The sequence below is a fragment of the Plutella xylostella genome, chromosome 25 (genome assembly GCF_932276165.1).
Source record: "Plutella xylostella chromosome 25, ilPluXylo3.1, whole genome shotgun sequence".
NCBI classification, from domain to species: Eukaryota; Metazoa; Arthropoda; class Insecta; order Lepidoptera; family Plutellidae; genus Plutella; species Plutella xylostella.
The window spans coordinates 6,282,723-6,298,454 of NC_064005.1; the positions used below are offsets into that span (position 1 = coordinate 6,282,723).

A 15,732-nucleotide genomic window follows, 5' to 3' on the forward strand; every position below is an offset into this window, starting at 1 on the left:
TGATAATACGATAATACTGACAAAGCTTATGAAATAAAATTTTGTATTGACGTTAAATTATGCTGTGTATGCTACTTACGTGACGTCACGTTTTAATTGTGTGAGGTAGGTACAGTTAAACTATAAAGTCCTGACATCAAAGAGTGCGATTTTGCTAAGACTTTTTATGATCATCAGTTATTTACTTACTTTTACATAAATTTTAAAATAAAATACCGATTTACCATGGATTTTAAATCGGTCTGTTATATTTATAACAGACCGATTAAATACGATCTTATACAATTAGTTAGGATCCACTTCCGTTTTCACGACTTTATAGTTGGACTGTATATTTGAATGATCAAACGAACTTACCTAAGTGAAGTTCGATCTTAATTATCCTGTCTTCGTCCTTCGAGATTTAATTCTTCACTATGTAGTAGCCCTGCTACGCGCTAAGCCTATCGCACAAGTTTAAGAGGTAGAAAGAAAAAATAAAACTAGGTACTTTTTCGATTAGTTAGTCTGGCCACACTAACAACAGTCTACCTGTCAAACCGCCACCCGTTTAAATTCATTATTTCAGAGTAAGCTAAGTAGGCGGAGTATCATCTAACAACATTGATTATATAGGGAATAAAAGTGGGTTATCACTGAACCTTGGGTTAGGGTGGGACTTTAAATCTCTCCGACGAAGACAGGATAATTAAGATCGAACTTCACTTAGGTAAGTTCGTTTGATCATTCAATTATCCTGTCTTCGTCCTTCGAGATTTAATTCTTCACTATGTAGATGTTCAGAGAAGTCATAATCAATGTTGCAAAAAAGATAAAGAAAAAAAACCAAAAGGTTAATCTTAATCTAGATTTATTTACAAAATCATCACATATTATCATTATTGGTACAACAATCAAGTATACTGGTATTTGAATCAATAATCGGTCTATTATAAAAATTAGCAAAGACAGCTGACTGCGCAGACCAACCAGCTGTCTTTCTAATCACGTCAATACTTAAGCCAGCTCTAGAAGCAGCAGATGTTGATGCGTGCCTTGTGCTATGAGCTTTAAAAATTGAGGTATCTATACCACTATCGCTTAAGGTCTGCTTTATCCAGCGCCCCATGCTTTGCGAAGTAGCTGGTCTGTAAGGTTTCTTATATGTTAGGATTAGGTGATCATCAGAGCTTGAGCGTATGGAGGCAGTAACCGAGCAATACTTCTGCAGCGTAGAGGCTGGACAAATACCCGGGCGAGGATGGAAGAAAGGAAAATTCAAAACTGGTTGAGCTTTCCCAACTCTGGAAGTCTTAATCATGTCTTTAATCGTAATGATAATGCGATCTTCAAAAGTTTTCATATTCGATATTTTTTTTATAAGATAAAGTTTGCATCCTCTGTCCTGTTGACAATGCTAATAACATAACTAGTTTTCTTGTTAACTTTTCTAAACTGATTGAATCATTATTCAAAGTATCCAAATAATCTAAGACAATGCTAGGGTTCCATGTGTAATCATAACGTGGAAATATCGGTTTTCGCCTAAATATTCCCTTAAAGAATCGCTTTAGTCTCGGTTCATCACTTATACTAGTAGTCGATATTAAAGATATCGCAGAGCGATGGTTATTTAAAGTTCCATATGATGAACCGTTTTCAAAACAATCCGAAAGAAATTTCAATAAAAATGATAAATCAAAATTAAAAAAATCTACATTATTTTTATGACAATATATCCACCATAATTTAAGACTTGTAGTATATTGAGATCGAGTATTATCCGATATCGAAGAAAGCATTATTTCTAAAGCTTCTTCTGGAACGTTTTGTTTACGGAACCCTTCCCGGATAACACACACGCTACCAGGGAAAGGTGGCGTGATAGCGGGTGTGTTGACCTGAAAGGAGATGATAACAGATTCTTACTAGGAGAAAATACCTCAATCGTTTTGATGCACAAAGACATGTAAAACGGATACCATGGCTGAGATGGCCATAGAGGGACAACTACAATCCCTGTTGCTTTATCAGAAACAATTTTATTTAACGTCTTTAAAATCAAAGCGAAAGGTGGAAAAGCATAGAAGTAATATTGCGACCAATCGACCGTAAAGGCGTCAATATTATATGCAAACGGGTCTTTTTTCCAAGATACATATAAGGGACATTTTGTATTTATTCGTGAAGCAAATAAATCAATACATGGTTCCCCGAATAGTAGAACAATTTTTGCAAATGCCTGAGAACTTAACTCCCACTCTGTGTCAACATGAATTTTTCTAGATTCGCCATCGGCCTCGGTATTTAACGAAGAAGGAATATAGGATGCAAATACAAAAATTCTGCGTTCTTCGCACCAATCCCAAATTTTTCTTGATATTTGATTTAAGTGAGGATATTGCACTCCACCCATTCGGTTTATATACGAAATAGCCGTCGTATTATCCACTCGTAAAAGAATATTACAATTTCGGTACTGACCCGCAAAAGATTTAAGCCCAAAATAAGCTGCAAGCAGTTCCAGATAATTTATGTGATTGGTGCTTTCAGTGGTCGTCCAGAGGCCACCCGTTTTCTCTTTATCACAGGCTGCTCCCCAACCAGTTGTGGAGGCGTCTGTATAAATTTCAATGTCATAATTTTGATTTCTTATCGAATTGACAGCAATTAAAATATTGTTTTTCCACCAATGGAGGTCATCATGTAAATTATCTGTAACTGTCATAAAAGCGTCATAATTATCATGATTCTTCAGCAAAGCTATATATTTGGCTCTTTCTAAAGACTTTGTATGAGCCCAACCATAAACTATCGCGGGGCATGCTGCGGTAAGAGAACCTAGGATACGAGCAAAATCACGAATTCGAATTCTGGTTGACTCGGTCAATGTAATAATTAGTTGCAAGATTTTTTGTCTTTTTGACGCTGGTAATTCTATTATCATTTTGTTAGAATTTAACAAAAAACCAAGAAATTTACAGGTAGTTTGAGGAGTTAAATTACTTTTCTCAAAGTTTATGACAAAACCTAAGCTAGTCAAAAGCTGTATAGTAATATTAGCATTTTTAAGACAATCTTCAGCAGTCTTTCCTAAGCACAAAAAATCATCTAAGAAACGAACGGATAAAAGACCGTTAGATCGTAGGTGGGCAAAGACCGGTTGTAAAATTTTCGTGAAAATATATGGTGCAGAACATAAACCAAATGGTAGTGCAAGAAACTCATATAGATTCCCTTCAAAATAAAACCGTAAAAATTTTGTATGAGACTTATGTATAGGCAATAAAAAATATGCCTCTTTAATATCAATATTAATCATATAGCAGTCCTTACACATAAGCTTGGTAGCAGTCCTCACATGCTCCATCTTAAAATGTTCAGTGTAAATATACTTATTAAGTTTTTTTAAATTCAAGATAAATCGTTTACTACCATCGCTTTTCGGTATTAAGAAAATATCTGAAACAAATTGACCAGATGTTTCTTTACATCTCCTTATGGCTTTAATGTCTAATAAATGATTAATCTCATTTTTTACTTCTGACAAATCATTACTACCAAAAGATCGTCGCGGACAATCCATTGGATTTTGATGAGGTACTTCACTAAAGGGGATTATATAACCAGTCACAGTTTTCAATATAAATGCATCATTTGTAATAGATTGCCACTGTTGAAGAAAATATTTCAAACGTCCGGAATGTACCTGTACCTGCGGAGGTTGAGCCACTAAGCTCGACGACTCGTCGAGGGGCGGTACGGTGGAGGAGGGGCACGGCGCGCCGGCGCCGGTGTACCTGGCGGCGGCGCGACATGGCGCCGAGCGGGCGGCGGCTGCTGCTGCGCTGTGTACTGAGCTGCTCGCCGTCGGTTCTGATATGGCGGGCCCATCGGCACATTTCTCGGCCCACCGGCTCGTGGATGGTACGACTGGCCGCCGCGCTGCTGTCGGTTTCCTCGGGACAATGGGCCTCTTGCATTTAAATTTGAACTCGTTGATAGAGCGGGGTGAATGAACTGGCCTGTCTTTTTTATGCCCTGTGAGTCTTTTACTAAATCCCCAAGTTTTTCTCCGAAAAGAAAAGTATCTCTTTTTCTGTCTTTAAATGGATCTGCCAGAGATTTGTCAATCAAAGGTATTAAGACCGATCGCCGAGTATCAGTCTCGGCATAATGTGAGTCTGCCAGTAATTTACCAGCGTCATTCAGAGTACGTATGACGTCTGGAACTGGAATATCTGGTGTTTTTTTTAACAGATTCGTTAATGCCTTTCCCAAAGCTGAAAGTGTTTTACCAAGCTGATCTTGCTTTGAAAGTAGTCTCTTGTCTCTTAACTTACACGCCTCCGCTAAGTTAACGCTTATTTCCGGGTTTAGAGTTGGACTTTTGGCTAATGGGATATTTTTAGGATAAGGGTATTTCTTAATAAGGCCATCCTTTTCCTCTTTATTAAGACCATCTTGTAATATTCGTTGGAATCTTGCGGCAACATCCGCTTGCAAGTCGTCTCCGAATTCAGCGGGATCTGCTTCTTCATCTCCTAATTCTCGTAACAGATCGGGATCATAATCGCTGACGTCCATATTTTCCTCAATAACGTAGCACGTAGTGCAGTTAGGGCTCGTACATGCTGTCGTTTCCGTCATTTCGCTAAACTCAGCAGCCTCAGTATCTATAGGCGCCGTTCTTTCGGTGTCTGCTGGTAACACAACTTCTATATGGGTGGGCTGTTGAGATCCGGCCAATATACCCTCATTATATTCGGGATGTTCTGGAATACGAAAAAAAAAACTCGAATAGATATTTTTTTCCATAAAACCCAAATAAAAAATATTGGTGGGTAGGTTCAAATAACTTGTTACCGTTACCGCCCGATGAATACAACAGGCACAAAAAATAATTAAGAATTTTGAAAATCTGTCCACACGATTTAAGGTAAAAATACCCCCAAATATGATGACCCGATGAATGCAACGGGAATTTAGAAATATTAAAATGGCATCACCCATGCATTAGGTGATATTATAACTATCAAATGATTATCCAAAGAATTCAATGGATTCAAAAAAAAATAATTAATATCACATTAACATTTCCGATGAATGCAACGGAAATTTAGAAAAAAAATTGTAGGTAGGTACCTTCAATTTGTACTTCTCCTTCAACTGGAGGTAATATCTGCTGATTTTCAGCAAGCCGACTTCTTTTCGCACTCAATTTTTCTTCATATAACTTCAACTTCCTTAACCATCTCTCTTCACGAGATTCACCTTGCGTAGCACTTTCATGACTTCGCTTTGACATGTTTAAATATTGTAGGAACCTGTGCGAACGCCGCGCGCGCACGGACAAGAATGAATTTAAACGGGTGGCGGTTTGACAGGTAGACTGTTGTTAGTGTGGCCAGACTAACTAATCGAAAAAGTACCTAGTTTTATTTTTTCTTTCTACCTCTTAAACTTGTGCGATAGGCTTAGCGCGTAGCAGGGCTACTACATAGTGAAGAATTAAATCTCGAAGGACGAAGACAGGATAATATTTTATAAACTTATGTACCTATAAACTTATGAATTGAAAAACCTGGAATACCCTCTTGGAATCAAGAAACGTTTATAGTGGTTGCTCTAAGCTATCCGATGGCAGAACGATTTAAAATAATGAGAAAGATTATTTTCTTAATCTAAAGTTATAATTTGACTAATAAAAGAATCTACTTCTGTTCAGTATGATCTCACTAGATATCGAAATTACTATTTATATAAAATATCCCCAGAGTGCCCCATTTGAGAAGAAGCGTTTAAAATATAAATTCTATAGCAGAGATGATAATGAGCAGACCTTCAAGGCTGAGCATACTTAGGTATATTTTCTCAAATGAGAAACTGGGTCATATTGTTGCAACCGCTGATTTTCATAATAAATAGTTTTTAGAGTGTTGTTTGTATATTCAGTAACATAATTTATGAATTTATTTATTTTATTAAGTCTACATTTAAGATGAGTGTACATATTTTTTTATACTTACGTATCCCTGGCAAAGATCACGGGCTACAAGATACATAAGAACCCGGCATTTATAAAAGTATAGAAAATATGACAATGTAAAAAGATAATACCGATTTAAAAAAATATTGAGTCTGGTACAACTTCCGTTTTCTGCACTGTTGTCGGGCTGTATGTATCTAATGTAGGGCCACTTGCACCAAAATATTAAATCTAGATTAAGTGTTGAAATCTCGATTTAGTGTCAAATTTTATTTGGACTGACGTTTCTTAAATCGAGATTTGACACTAAATCTAGATTTAATATGTTGGTGCAAGTGGCCCTTAGTATGTAAAATAGTTGAACTGTTAATTTTTTAAGCTTCTTTGTTTCTATTCTGAAAGGTGTAAGTTTGTTTTGTTTGTTATAATAATTATGATTAGCATATGTGTATACCAACTATGCGGCGATTTGCATTTTGTATTTTAGTTTTAAACATTTATTATGTACCTACCAACTTAATAAATAAATCAAAGATAACTGTGTCTTTAATTTCTTACTGACAGAACTCTTATTTTCTCTGTCCGTCATAGTAGGAAGGTGGGTAGGTAGCCATCCAACTTGAAACAGTAGTAACTAAGTCCACTTTTTTTTTGAGATCGCGTTTATGAGCTTTATCACATAAGCGCAAAAAGAGACTAAAAAAGTGGATTTATTACTGTTAATAAAATTGTACCTGACGCCAGAAAACTTTTATCTGGCTATAAAAAAATCTATGCACTGTGCAGCCCTGTAGTGCAGTGCTGCATGTCTGGATAAACCAGATTTTTGGTGATAGAGGAGGAAAGTTTTCATTTAAAAAAAATGCAGAATAATTCAAGAAGTTAAAAAACACACACACTCAAGCTTTGTACTAATGTACTTCCTTGCGGGGTAGGCAGAGTTAAAAAAAGTTCAAACTAAATTTGCTTGTCCTTACCTTAGCTTGGCCTCTCGGCTCTTATCACCTAAACAGTCAGTTCCAAAAAACTACACTACACTCTAAATACATTCATACATGTAAATAATTTCGTACTTTCGTAGTAGGTCTACTTTTCGCGCTGTTTTGTTGAATAAGAGGAAACGGAAACACGCAAAAACAAACAAAACATTGAGCGAAGCAAACGCTACAATCGCGCGTTCAAATATCATCTATCTACATAGGTACAGTAAAGTTTGCGTTCACTGATTAAAACTAAAGTGTCGTGGTCGTGGCGTGTCGTAAAGCGCTAGAAGCATATCAGTTTCCAGGCGACCGACACAACATGCAAATATGTTCCATCGCCATATTAAATAAATGATGCTTCTGGCGCAAGGAACATTAAGTACTTCTCTAATGAAATGTTTTGGCGCGTCAATTCACGACACTTCAAGACACGTAAAGGCGGAAACATACTTACGTGTCGTGTCGTGACGCTATCAGTTTCATACATTTAATATGGTGAGAGACATATTTGCATCTCGTGTCGTGTCGCGACACGTTATTGCGAAATGTTTGAAACCGATTGCTTATGGCGCGTCACGACACGACACGACACGTTTAAGTGTGAGCTTAAGTATTTTTCCAACAATGAACATGTGGCGAATGAAGTGCATGCAGAACATAGATCATGAGGATCATTAATGCAGAGAAAGCGTACAAATGAGACATGTCGTGTATGTTTGTACCATGCTTTAATGTTCTTAATGCAAGCATTTATCTTCATCAGGCATCACTAGTATCACTACGTTTTTCTACTTCGTATGTGTAAGTCAGGCCCTAGTCTATGGTTTATTTATTTATTGTAAAAAAATGTAGCTGGCCACCCTTGTCTCTGAAAATATTTGACATAAAAAAATATAAATTACAAATGGCGTTTACGTAGAATTTAGAATAGACAGATGTGTTCACGGCCACGATGGGCGATGATTCTTTGATATTACGAGAAGATGGTTATATACGTATGAATTTTCCTGTTACTTCTGTTACATACCACAGTAATTTGAATATAATATTGGTGAAGAGTGACTCAGGCACTGTACACGTCTTGGATGTCAACTCTGGTGTGATACTCCAGTCGACTTCTCTGTCAGCGGGTAAGTTTACAACGCTGATTCCTATGCTTTTATGGATATTTCACTGGACTGCATATTTTCCGCCTTTGACCCATTGATACAGCAAGTGATTTCGTGTCCAAGTGACGCTGGGAAGCGATCAAGTTTCGTGCCCTATATAGTGGAAGTTTGTCCGTTTATATAAATATTTTGGATGGTACTCACAAGTACAAATGTGTTTTAGATGAAGGTGGAGCTATCGGGGTAGACTACGTGCCCGGGGCGGACCGGGTGTTCGTGTGGGACCAGCTCGGCGTCGGCGCACGCACCGACTACAATGGAGTCCTGCTCCTACACACGGTGCTGCAGCGGCCGCTCGCCTCCTCGCAGTCAGACAGCCTCATCAAAATCGAGCTGGTTCTGTCCGAGGTCAGTGATCTTACATTCAATGTAAATGCCATAGGTTAGCTTCTAAGTGAAATGCTTTTTAGGTACGGAATTAAGAGGATCTCTTGGTTTTCATTGAGAACCACTCTAAATGACTACACATTTTTAATGAACTCTTCCTTTACTATCTGCGCTACACATCTTCTCGTCAATTTATCCTATAATGTCATATACAAGTTGGCTAGCGGCAAGTTGTAGAAATTAAGATGCTAAGTTGATAATGTGGTAGTCACAGTGCTAGCGAGTTATTTTGTGAAACATGTGGTACCATAATACTATAAATAAATGGATAACAACTGGAATGCCATTTTCTAAGTTTGTATAGTGAATGATTTAGTAGAATACCAACCTGAGATTAGTTTTAACAATACAGGTGGCTGTGAATTAGTGTAACAATCAAAAAGGTGATAATAGTTACTAATACTGTACATGAAATAGGTTGGAAAAGTGAGTTGAGCTTTTTAGTGTCAGTGCTTGAAAAATCAATACAATCAACAAGTATGCTCTCAATGTAACATCATAATTGTTTAACTATTTTGTGTTATTATTTAAACTGCTGCAGTGCTGCTTATCATTGATTGCTATCAATTCATTCTTATCATCATTCAATAATTATAACATAATTATGTTGAAAAAAGTAAAATTGATAAGAGTAATAAAAAATATGTTTGTAGTAATCACCTGTGTTACTGTGAATGAAACAAGTATGTTTTACCTTTCACATCCCAGGAGATCAGAGTCTGGTGCACAATTTGGGTCACCAGGAAAGTAGTTATGAAACCTTAGGATATAGAATAAGGCTGTAGACAGAAAGAACATTTTACCAGCACCGATACATTTTTCTATGGTGATTTTGTAAGCGCTTATGAGCACAGGTTCAGAAATAGTATGAAACTGAATAAATGTCGCAGGTAACTAACTTTAGCCAGCTATCTTTCTGTATAGGGTCTAACAAGGCCTACAACTTCTGTAACAAAAACATAGCAATAGTATTAGTCTAATCAAAAATGGCATTCCACCAGGCTGTCCTGCTGTACCAGTGTCTGCAGAGCCTAGATGTGCTGTCTATCGAGGGGCTGGCCGACTTCATCAATGAACTCAAGTATGCAATTGATGCTGAGCCAGTCCGGAAAGGTGTAAAAGCACAAAAAGTAAGTCAGAAGAATTTCCTAATGCTATAATATTAATACTAAAACATTAATTTTCAGTTATTTTGGTCCATAGCTTATTCATAGGAATATTCTACTTATGTTTGTTTACTAGTCTACCCTGTTATGCTACTGAATATATAACTATCATGTACATAAAAGTCTACTAACAAGAAAAAGTGATTATCCATATTGAATTGACAGGAAATAAGCTTGGTGTTATCACTATCTCAAATTTTACTAGGAAATTGTGTTATACTATTATGATTACGATTATTTAGTTGTAGGGTTGTTGGATTTATTTCTACGGAAACAATTTATATCTGATAAAATTAACTAGTGAACATTTAATCCATATTATCCTATATTTCATTGGTGGTTGATGATTATGAATATCCTGTACTAACATCAACATTACCATGTGATATTGACCAGTAGGTACATCTTAGAGTATTGCAATGAAGCATAAACTTACTTCATACATTGAACAGTAACATCATGTCCTAGACATTCTAAAAAACCTTGTCTTTCTTCCAGTGGAGCACAGTGACCATCCAGCTATCACAGTCAACGCTCCGCCTAGTCACCACCGGGGTGGTCCAAGAGCTGAAGGGCCAGAACCGACGAATCCCAGCATTGGCCATCGCATCGGCCGTGGGCCACCGCGCCAACGAGCTGGTGCCATGCTCCCGGGATGAAGAGTCCAGAGCGCTCATGTACTCTGAGGCGGAGAGGAAGGAGACCTTCAAGAGATGGCCGCATATGGATTACAAGTGAGTTTTTACTGTTTTTTTTAATTTGGAAATAACTATTTGTGTGTCAGTCTAGCATCAGGATCTGTTTCATATTATCTACATACATATAGGTAACAAACCAACGTAAAATACAATGAAGCAGTCACCTCAAGAGAAACAGATGTGTACTTCTTACACTTCTTAGTGTCTCACTTCTTGTCAATGTGGTGAAGAGATCAGCAAGTCTGCTGCCGCTACACGGGTTCGGTATCAACGTAGATAAACGGCGCTAAGATTGGTGGAACGCGCATTAAACGAGTTTATCAATGTTGATAAAGGACCCGTGTACCGGCCGCAAATAAGTCGGACTAACTTGGGACTAATGACAATGTTTAACCCCCAGATGGGCGCTACCAGCGCGCATGGCACAAGCCGGCTTCTACCACCAGCCGTCGCCCAGCGGGGACGACCGCGCCATGTGCTTCACGTGCATGGTGTGCCTGGTCTGCTGGGAGAAGTCGGACGAGCCCTGGGTGGAGCACGAGCGCCACTCGCCCAACTGCTCGTTCGTGCGCGGCGAGTATACGCACAATGTGCCCATTTCTGTAAGTGAACATTTTTATCAAAAACTATTATACCTAAGGCCTACTTCACAATTTATCCCGTAGGTAGCCACTAACCACACATTGTGAAGCAGACGCTTAAACTAATTTAATATCATTTTAATTATAGTGTGCGGGTTTTTATTCTGAAACGTAGCTTCTGATTGGATGGAAAGCTTGATATGTTAACATTTGTGTGAGGGTATTTTTTGGTGTGGAAAGGTAGCGGCTGAGCGGATGGAAAGGTTGAGTTTGATATGTTTACGCGAAAACTCGACTGGTCGACTGATACATCATAGGAAATTTAGTCTCAAGCAACACTTAGTCATCATCATCATCATCACGGTGTGTATGGTGATTGCATAATATTTTGTAATTGTCTTTACAAGTATCTAATAAAAGTATTAATTATTTCAATATACAATATCACCCATACTCGATTCTATACGTCTGTACAAATAAACCACTTTTTATGTAATTCAATCAGCTGAAACTATGCCATGTATTGAAGGCTTCGATTTTCCATTGACGAAAACGGCATTTGTTCACATATTTGTGTCAAGGTTACCCAATAGTGAATAATTAAATTAAAAAGGCGAAATGTTTAGTCTTGAGTGTTAGTTGTTGTAGGTTTGCTGTGCTATTGTGAAATATGGAAATTGTTTTTATAGTTTTACCTCCTCCAATATTGTCTCCACAGCTTCCAGAGCCTCCTTGGGTCAACAGACCGTTTAGCAATTTGAGTGAATTAATATATTAGTTTTAGTTTAATGACTGTTACTATACTACAAACCCGATTTTTTTTTATGTTTTTACCATCAAGAAATAATCCATAGCAGATCATCATCACCAAAGTCGGTACCCCATAGAATGGGGATCGTCACCATAGCGGATAGTAAATGATAAAATAATCTTGAAATGAGAGAACTACATAGACGACAGAAGACCTTAGACGTTTAGAAGGCCTATGTCCAGCAGTAGTTTATTTTTCATTGGCTGATGAATAGATGATGAATACTCTTATGACCAATATTTTGACTCCTTGGAATATCTTGTATCTCGATTCCTTACTCATAAATGTTCCAACTCCTCAGGTAACAAACGCCACAGCATGCGCAGTGCCCAACCCCAACGTGTCAGTGGTCTCCAAAGGCAATACCGGGGACATGGTAGCAGTCGGGACCACCGACGGGAAGGTCAACATATACAAGTTTGACTGCGGACTGAAGCTGGTCAAGTACATCCACCTGTCTCCGTACGATTCCATATTCAGCGGGATCCTGACTCCTGATTACAATAAAGTCTGGTCAACTAGTTTGGAGAAGGATAGTTGTGAGTGTTGTGTTTTTTCTTCTATCATTGTTCAGTTTGGTTCCCTATTGTAAAACGTTTTCTGAACCACAAGGTCGATTGTATATCCTTTGTTGTCTTTACAAAATAATCTCTGAGAGGCACATTTATTCATGTTAATACATACCTACTATCTCAAATCTAGAACAAAAACCTTATTTGTTGCAGCAACATACGGCCTGGAGCTGACCGCCATGTCGTTCCTCGGCCTGACCTCCGCGCAGGAGCCCTACGCGCAGGCGCAAAACGCCGAGAGCGTCGAGAAGGACCCTACTGGCAGCAAGACCAAGCCTTCCCTCATCTGCGCAGTCACCATCACCAGAACTATGATACCCTCAGAACTGCCATCCCGCGAGGAGGACGCCAGCAAAGCCCTCTTCGACCAAGGCGCAGACCAGAAGGAAAGCGTCCAAGCAATGAACGACGAGAACGAAGCGAAGAGCAACCTTGCCTCCATCAAAATGCTGTTCCTCTTAACCTACGACGTCCACAGCTCCCTCGCTGGCTCGACGACCGTCGTGCATACTTCCAGCAGCGGCAACTCCAAGCCCGGAGGCAGCAAGAAGATGTGCACCGTCGCCCGCGCTGATGACAGCAACATCTATGACGAGATCTGTCTGCAGTACTCAGACGACGACACCGAGCTTCCCCAGTGCACCAAGAGCTTCCTAGACGACTCCATAAGCAATGTCATCAACTTGAACGCGTCGTCGAGTAAGGATGACGCGAAGGCGTGGGATTCTAAACAGCTGATGTTCTCAAAGCACTTTAAAATCATGCCTCCGCCGCCTCCTACCGCGCTTCTGCCGGAGCTTCCCGAAGCAGGGCAGACTGTCAGCCTTCTAGACTTCGTCGGAAAGATGTCACAGCTGAAGAGCTGGAAGAGCGGCAATCTAGACTCTGTAGGCACCAAGCTAGCGGACCAGACGGACGCAGGGGTGTTACAGCATGCAGACCCCATCACACATTACCTAAACATGAATGGTCCGCTAGAAATATCCGATCTCAAATGGTACGAAGGAGGCGACGGAACGGAGAAGGTTAAGGTCACATCATTTGGTGGTTCCAAAAGTGTTACCCTTGGTCAGATGGGGCCGATCAGCTATCCCAGCATGACGAACGACGGAGTTTCCACCCCGTGCGAACCTCCGCCTGAAGAGGTTATCACGCAGGGCATCGCTGTCCAGTGCCTGAGTCTTCCAACTAAGCTAAACCTTTCAGAAAACTCGAAGGTCACCCATTTGCTACCTACAGAAGATAAGGAGCATGTCCTAGTTGTAATATCTAGCATTGATCCAGAAAAGATCAAGAAAGACACGAAAAGGGAGGCGACAGACAGCGATGGGGACGTTAAAATGGACGTTGACGAGGCAACAGAGGCGACAGAGGCTGTAGAAATGCCTGAAAACTATGCTTACTTCATTCTTTACAAAATCAATAACAAAACGTCTCTGTTTACGTTAGAAGACAACCCGGTGACAATGAAAGAGCTGCCATACGGAGAGAGTCCCGTGGACCTGTGCTTCCTACCTCCAGACAAGCAGGAGCAATACTCCTTCGCATCAGTAGGCGTTGATGGAGCCCTGCGCATGTACTGCCTGCCAGACTTCAAGGTCCTATCTGAGAAGCGAGTGCCCAAGGGACAGTTCACCTCAGTTGTATACTGCGCGAGTGTCGAGCGACTCAGTGTGTCGACCAAACACGGCATGATCTACTTCTACGCGCTAAACAACGGCGAGAAGGACACGGCAGGAGATATAGATGAGGATGACTTTGCTAACATTGACTTTGACATGCTGTCGAAGGCGCCTCGCGACGAGGTCTGTGGGCCGATGCCGGCGCCGGTCATCATTCCGCACAAGACTGAATTAGACATGGCAGATCTGGAGACGTTGATTTCCCTGACGGGGTCGTACGGGACGACGACAACTGTGCCGTATAGTGCTGTAGTGCCGGGCTTCTGGTGCGAGTTGTCGCCGGCGCAGCGCTCGCGCTCCGACCACCAGCACAACCGCACCTGGCGCCTGCAGAATACCTCCTCCACCTGGGACGAGCATGTCCTCGAGCTGACCCTCCCATACAGCGTCTGCCTCGCACACATCGAGTTCAGCTTCACGCTACACATGCCGTGCACGGTCAACCTGCCGATAATACAGGTGACGCTCTTGAAGCAGAACCATCACGGCATCGGGTATAAAAAAGATGCCTCGTTTGGACAAAGACCGGACTCTCCGGTTTTCTTCCCTCTGATAGACTCTGACGTGCCGTCCAATCTGGAAAATCCGGTGAACAGTGAGGAGTACCTTCAGGCTCATAACGCAGAGATCCTCGCTGGACCTGTGTTGTTGTCCTCTGGTTTGGACTTGACCCAGCAGTCCGGCACGCTCATTCTGACCAGCCCTCGCATCTTCAGGGCGAGGGGGCGCACCTTCCTCATCCACATCAAGACGCTATTCGACCCCGCCAAGGACATGGGTAAAACCCCAGCGCAGAAGAACGCAGAGAATAACGCTAAGAAAGCAGGTTTTATAGGCTGCGACTGGCTGCATCAGATATCTATATCCGTGCGCAGCAGTCCGCACATTGACGTGCCAATGGAACGGCAGCAGAGGATCGCCATGTTGGAATCCAACGCTTTCCTCAACACACTCTTTGAGATAGCTTCTAGCAAGACCGATTTCGAGAAACGTAAGTTGGCGTTAGACCTGCTTATTTGGGTGATCGCAATCAGACTACAAAGACTCCGCCTGACGAAAGAGAAGGGCAAAGACGGCGGAAAAGACACACAGAACCCGATAGAGAACCAGCAACTGGAATGTATTAAAGTTGTCGAGAAATACGTGCATGTGTTGATCAAGAATTGCATTCTCTGCTCCAAGAGAAGCGTCGCTAAGAAGTGCATTAAAATCATCCTGATTACTAGCGAGTAAGTATTCAATCCTTTCCTCTTATTACCTACACTTTATTATCAACCCAATAAATACTCATTTATTCATTTTACCTTCAGGGGTGTGAAACAACTAGCCAAACCCTGGAAGTCGACATTCGAGCAGACGCTAACAAACAGCGTGAGCGCGTGCATTCCTCTACTCGGCGCGTGTGACTCCCCCGGAGCAATGAAGTGGCTGGTGGCTCTGGCCCAGCACGTGACCAATAGGGAGGCGGCTACGGGGCTGGTCTCCAGGTGTCTGGCCTTGCTGGAGAGGACCGCCAAGTGTATAAGGGAGAGAGGGAATGTGTACCATCATTTGTTGAGGGCTAGGTGAGTGTGCACATTTTATTACTTTTTTTTTAATTAATCGGTATGTTTCACAAAAGAAAGATCTATTTAAAAACGAGATATTACGAATAAAATATTTGATTCCAATTTGCAAATAGACTAAATAAATTTAAAAATATCCCATCTACATTC

The 15,732-nt window shown here is 40.6% G+C and overlaps 2 protein-coding genes across 3 annotated transcripts in view; one reads left to right on the forward strand and one right to left on the reverse strand.

Annotated features, from left to right (window-relative positions):
• Window positions 1-535: 535 nt before the first annotated feature.
• LOC125490585 lies at window positions 536-5,514 on the reverse strand. The gene is made up of 3 exons (XM_048630312.1): window positions 5,125-5,514; window positions 4,246-4,754; window positions 536-589 (listed from the first exon to the last, which is right to left on the reverse strand). Exons 1-3 carry the CDS (start codon window positions 5,285-5,287, stop codon window positions 575-577), a joined length of 687 nt encoding a protein of 228 aa, XP_048486269.1. The 5' UTR covers window positions 5,288-5,514; the 3' UTR covers window positions 536-574.
• Window positions 5,515-7,812: 2,298 nt separating this feature from the next.
• Window positions 7,813-15,732, forward strand: part of LOC105390685 (baculoviral IAP repeat-containing protein 6) — a 54,726-nt gene continuing 46,806 nt past the window's right edge. For both annotated transcript variants that reach the window (XM_048630330.1, XM_048630331.1), the window contains exons 1-8: window positions 7,813-8,081; window positions 8,284-8,468; window positions 9,509-9,637; window positions 10,172-10,407; window positions 10,772-10,973; window positions 12,065-12,302; window positions 12,489-15,246; window positions 15,328-15,582. In XM_048630330.1, coding sequence (XP_048486287.1) covers window positions 7,904-8,081; window positions 8,284-8,468; window positions 9,509-9,637; window positions 10,172-10,407; window positions 10,772-10,973; window positions 12,065-12,302; window positions 12,489-15,246; window positions 15,328-15,582 — 4,181 coding nt within the window. In that variant the 5' untranslated portion in view covers window positions 7,813-7,903. The remainder of the gene's footprint in view (window positions 8,082-8,283; window positions 8,469-9,508; window positions 9,638-10,171; window positions 10,408-10,771; window positions 10,974-12,064; window positions 12,303-12,488; window positions 15,247-15,327; window positions 15,583-15,732) is intronic.

Coding starts and splice junctions, on each gene's coding strand:
- LOC125490585 (XM_048630312.1), bottom strand. CDS start 5,287: ATGTCAAAGCGAAGTCATGAAAGTGCTACGCAAGGTGAATCTCGTGAA. Junction 4,755..5,124: donor AGGAGAAGTACAAATTGAAG/GTACCTACCTAC, acceptor TTCGTATTCCAG/AACATCCCGAATATAATGAG.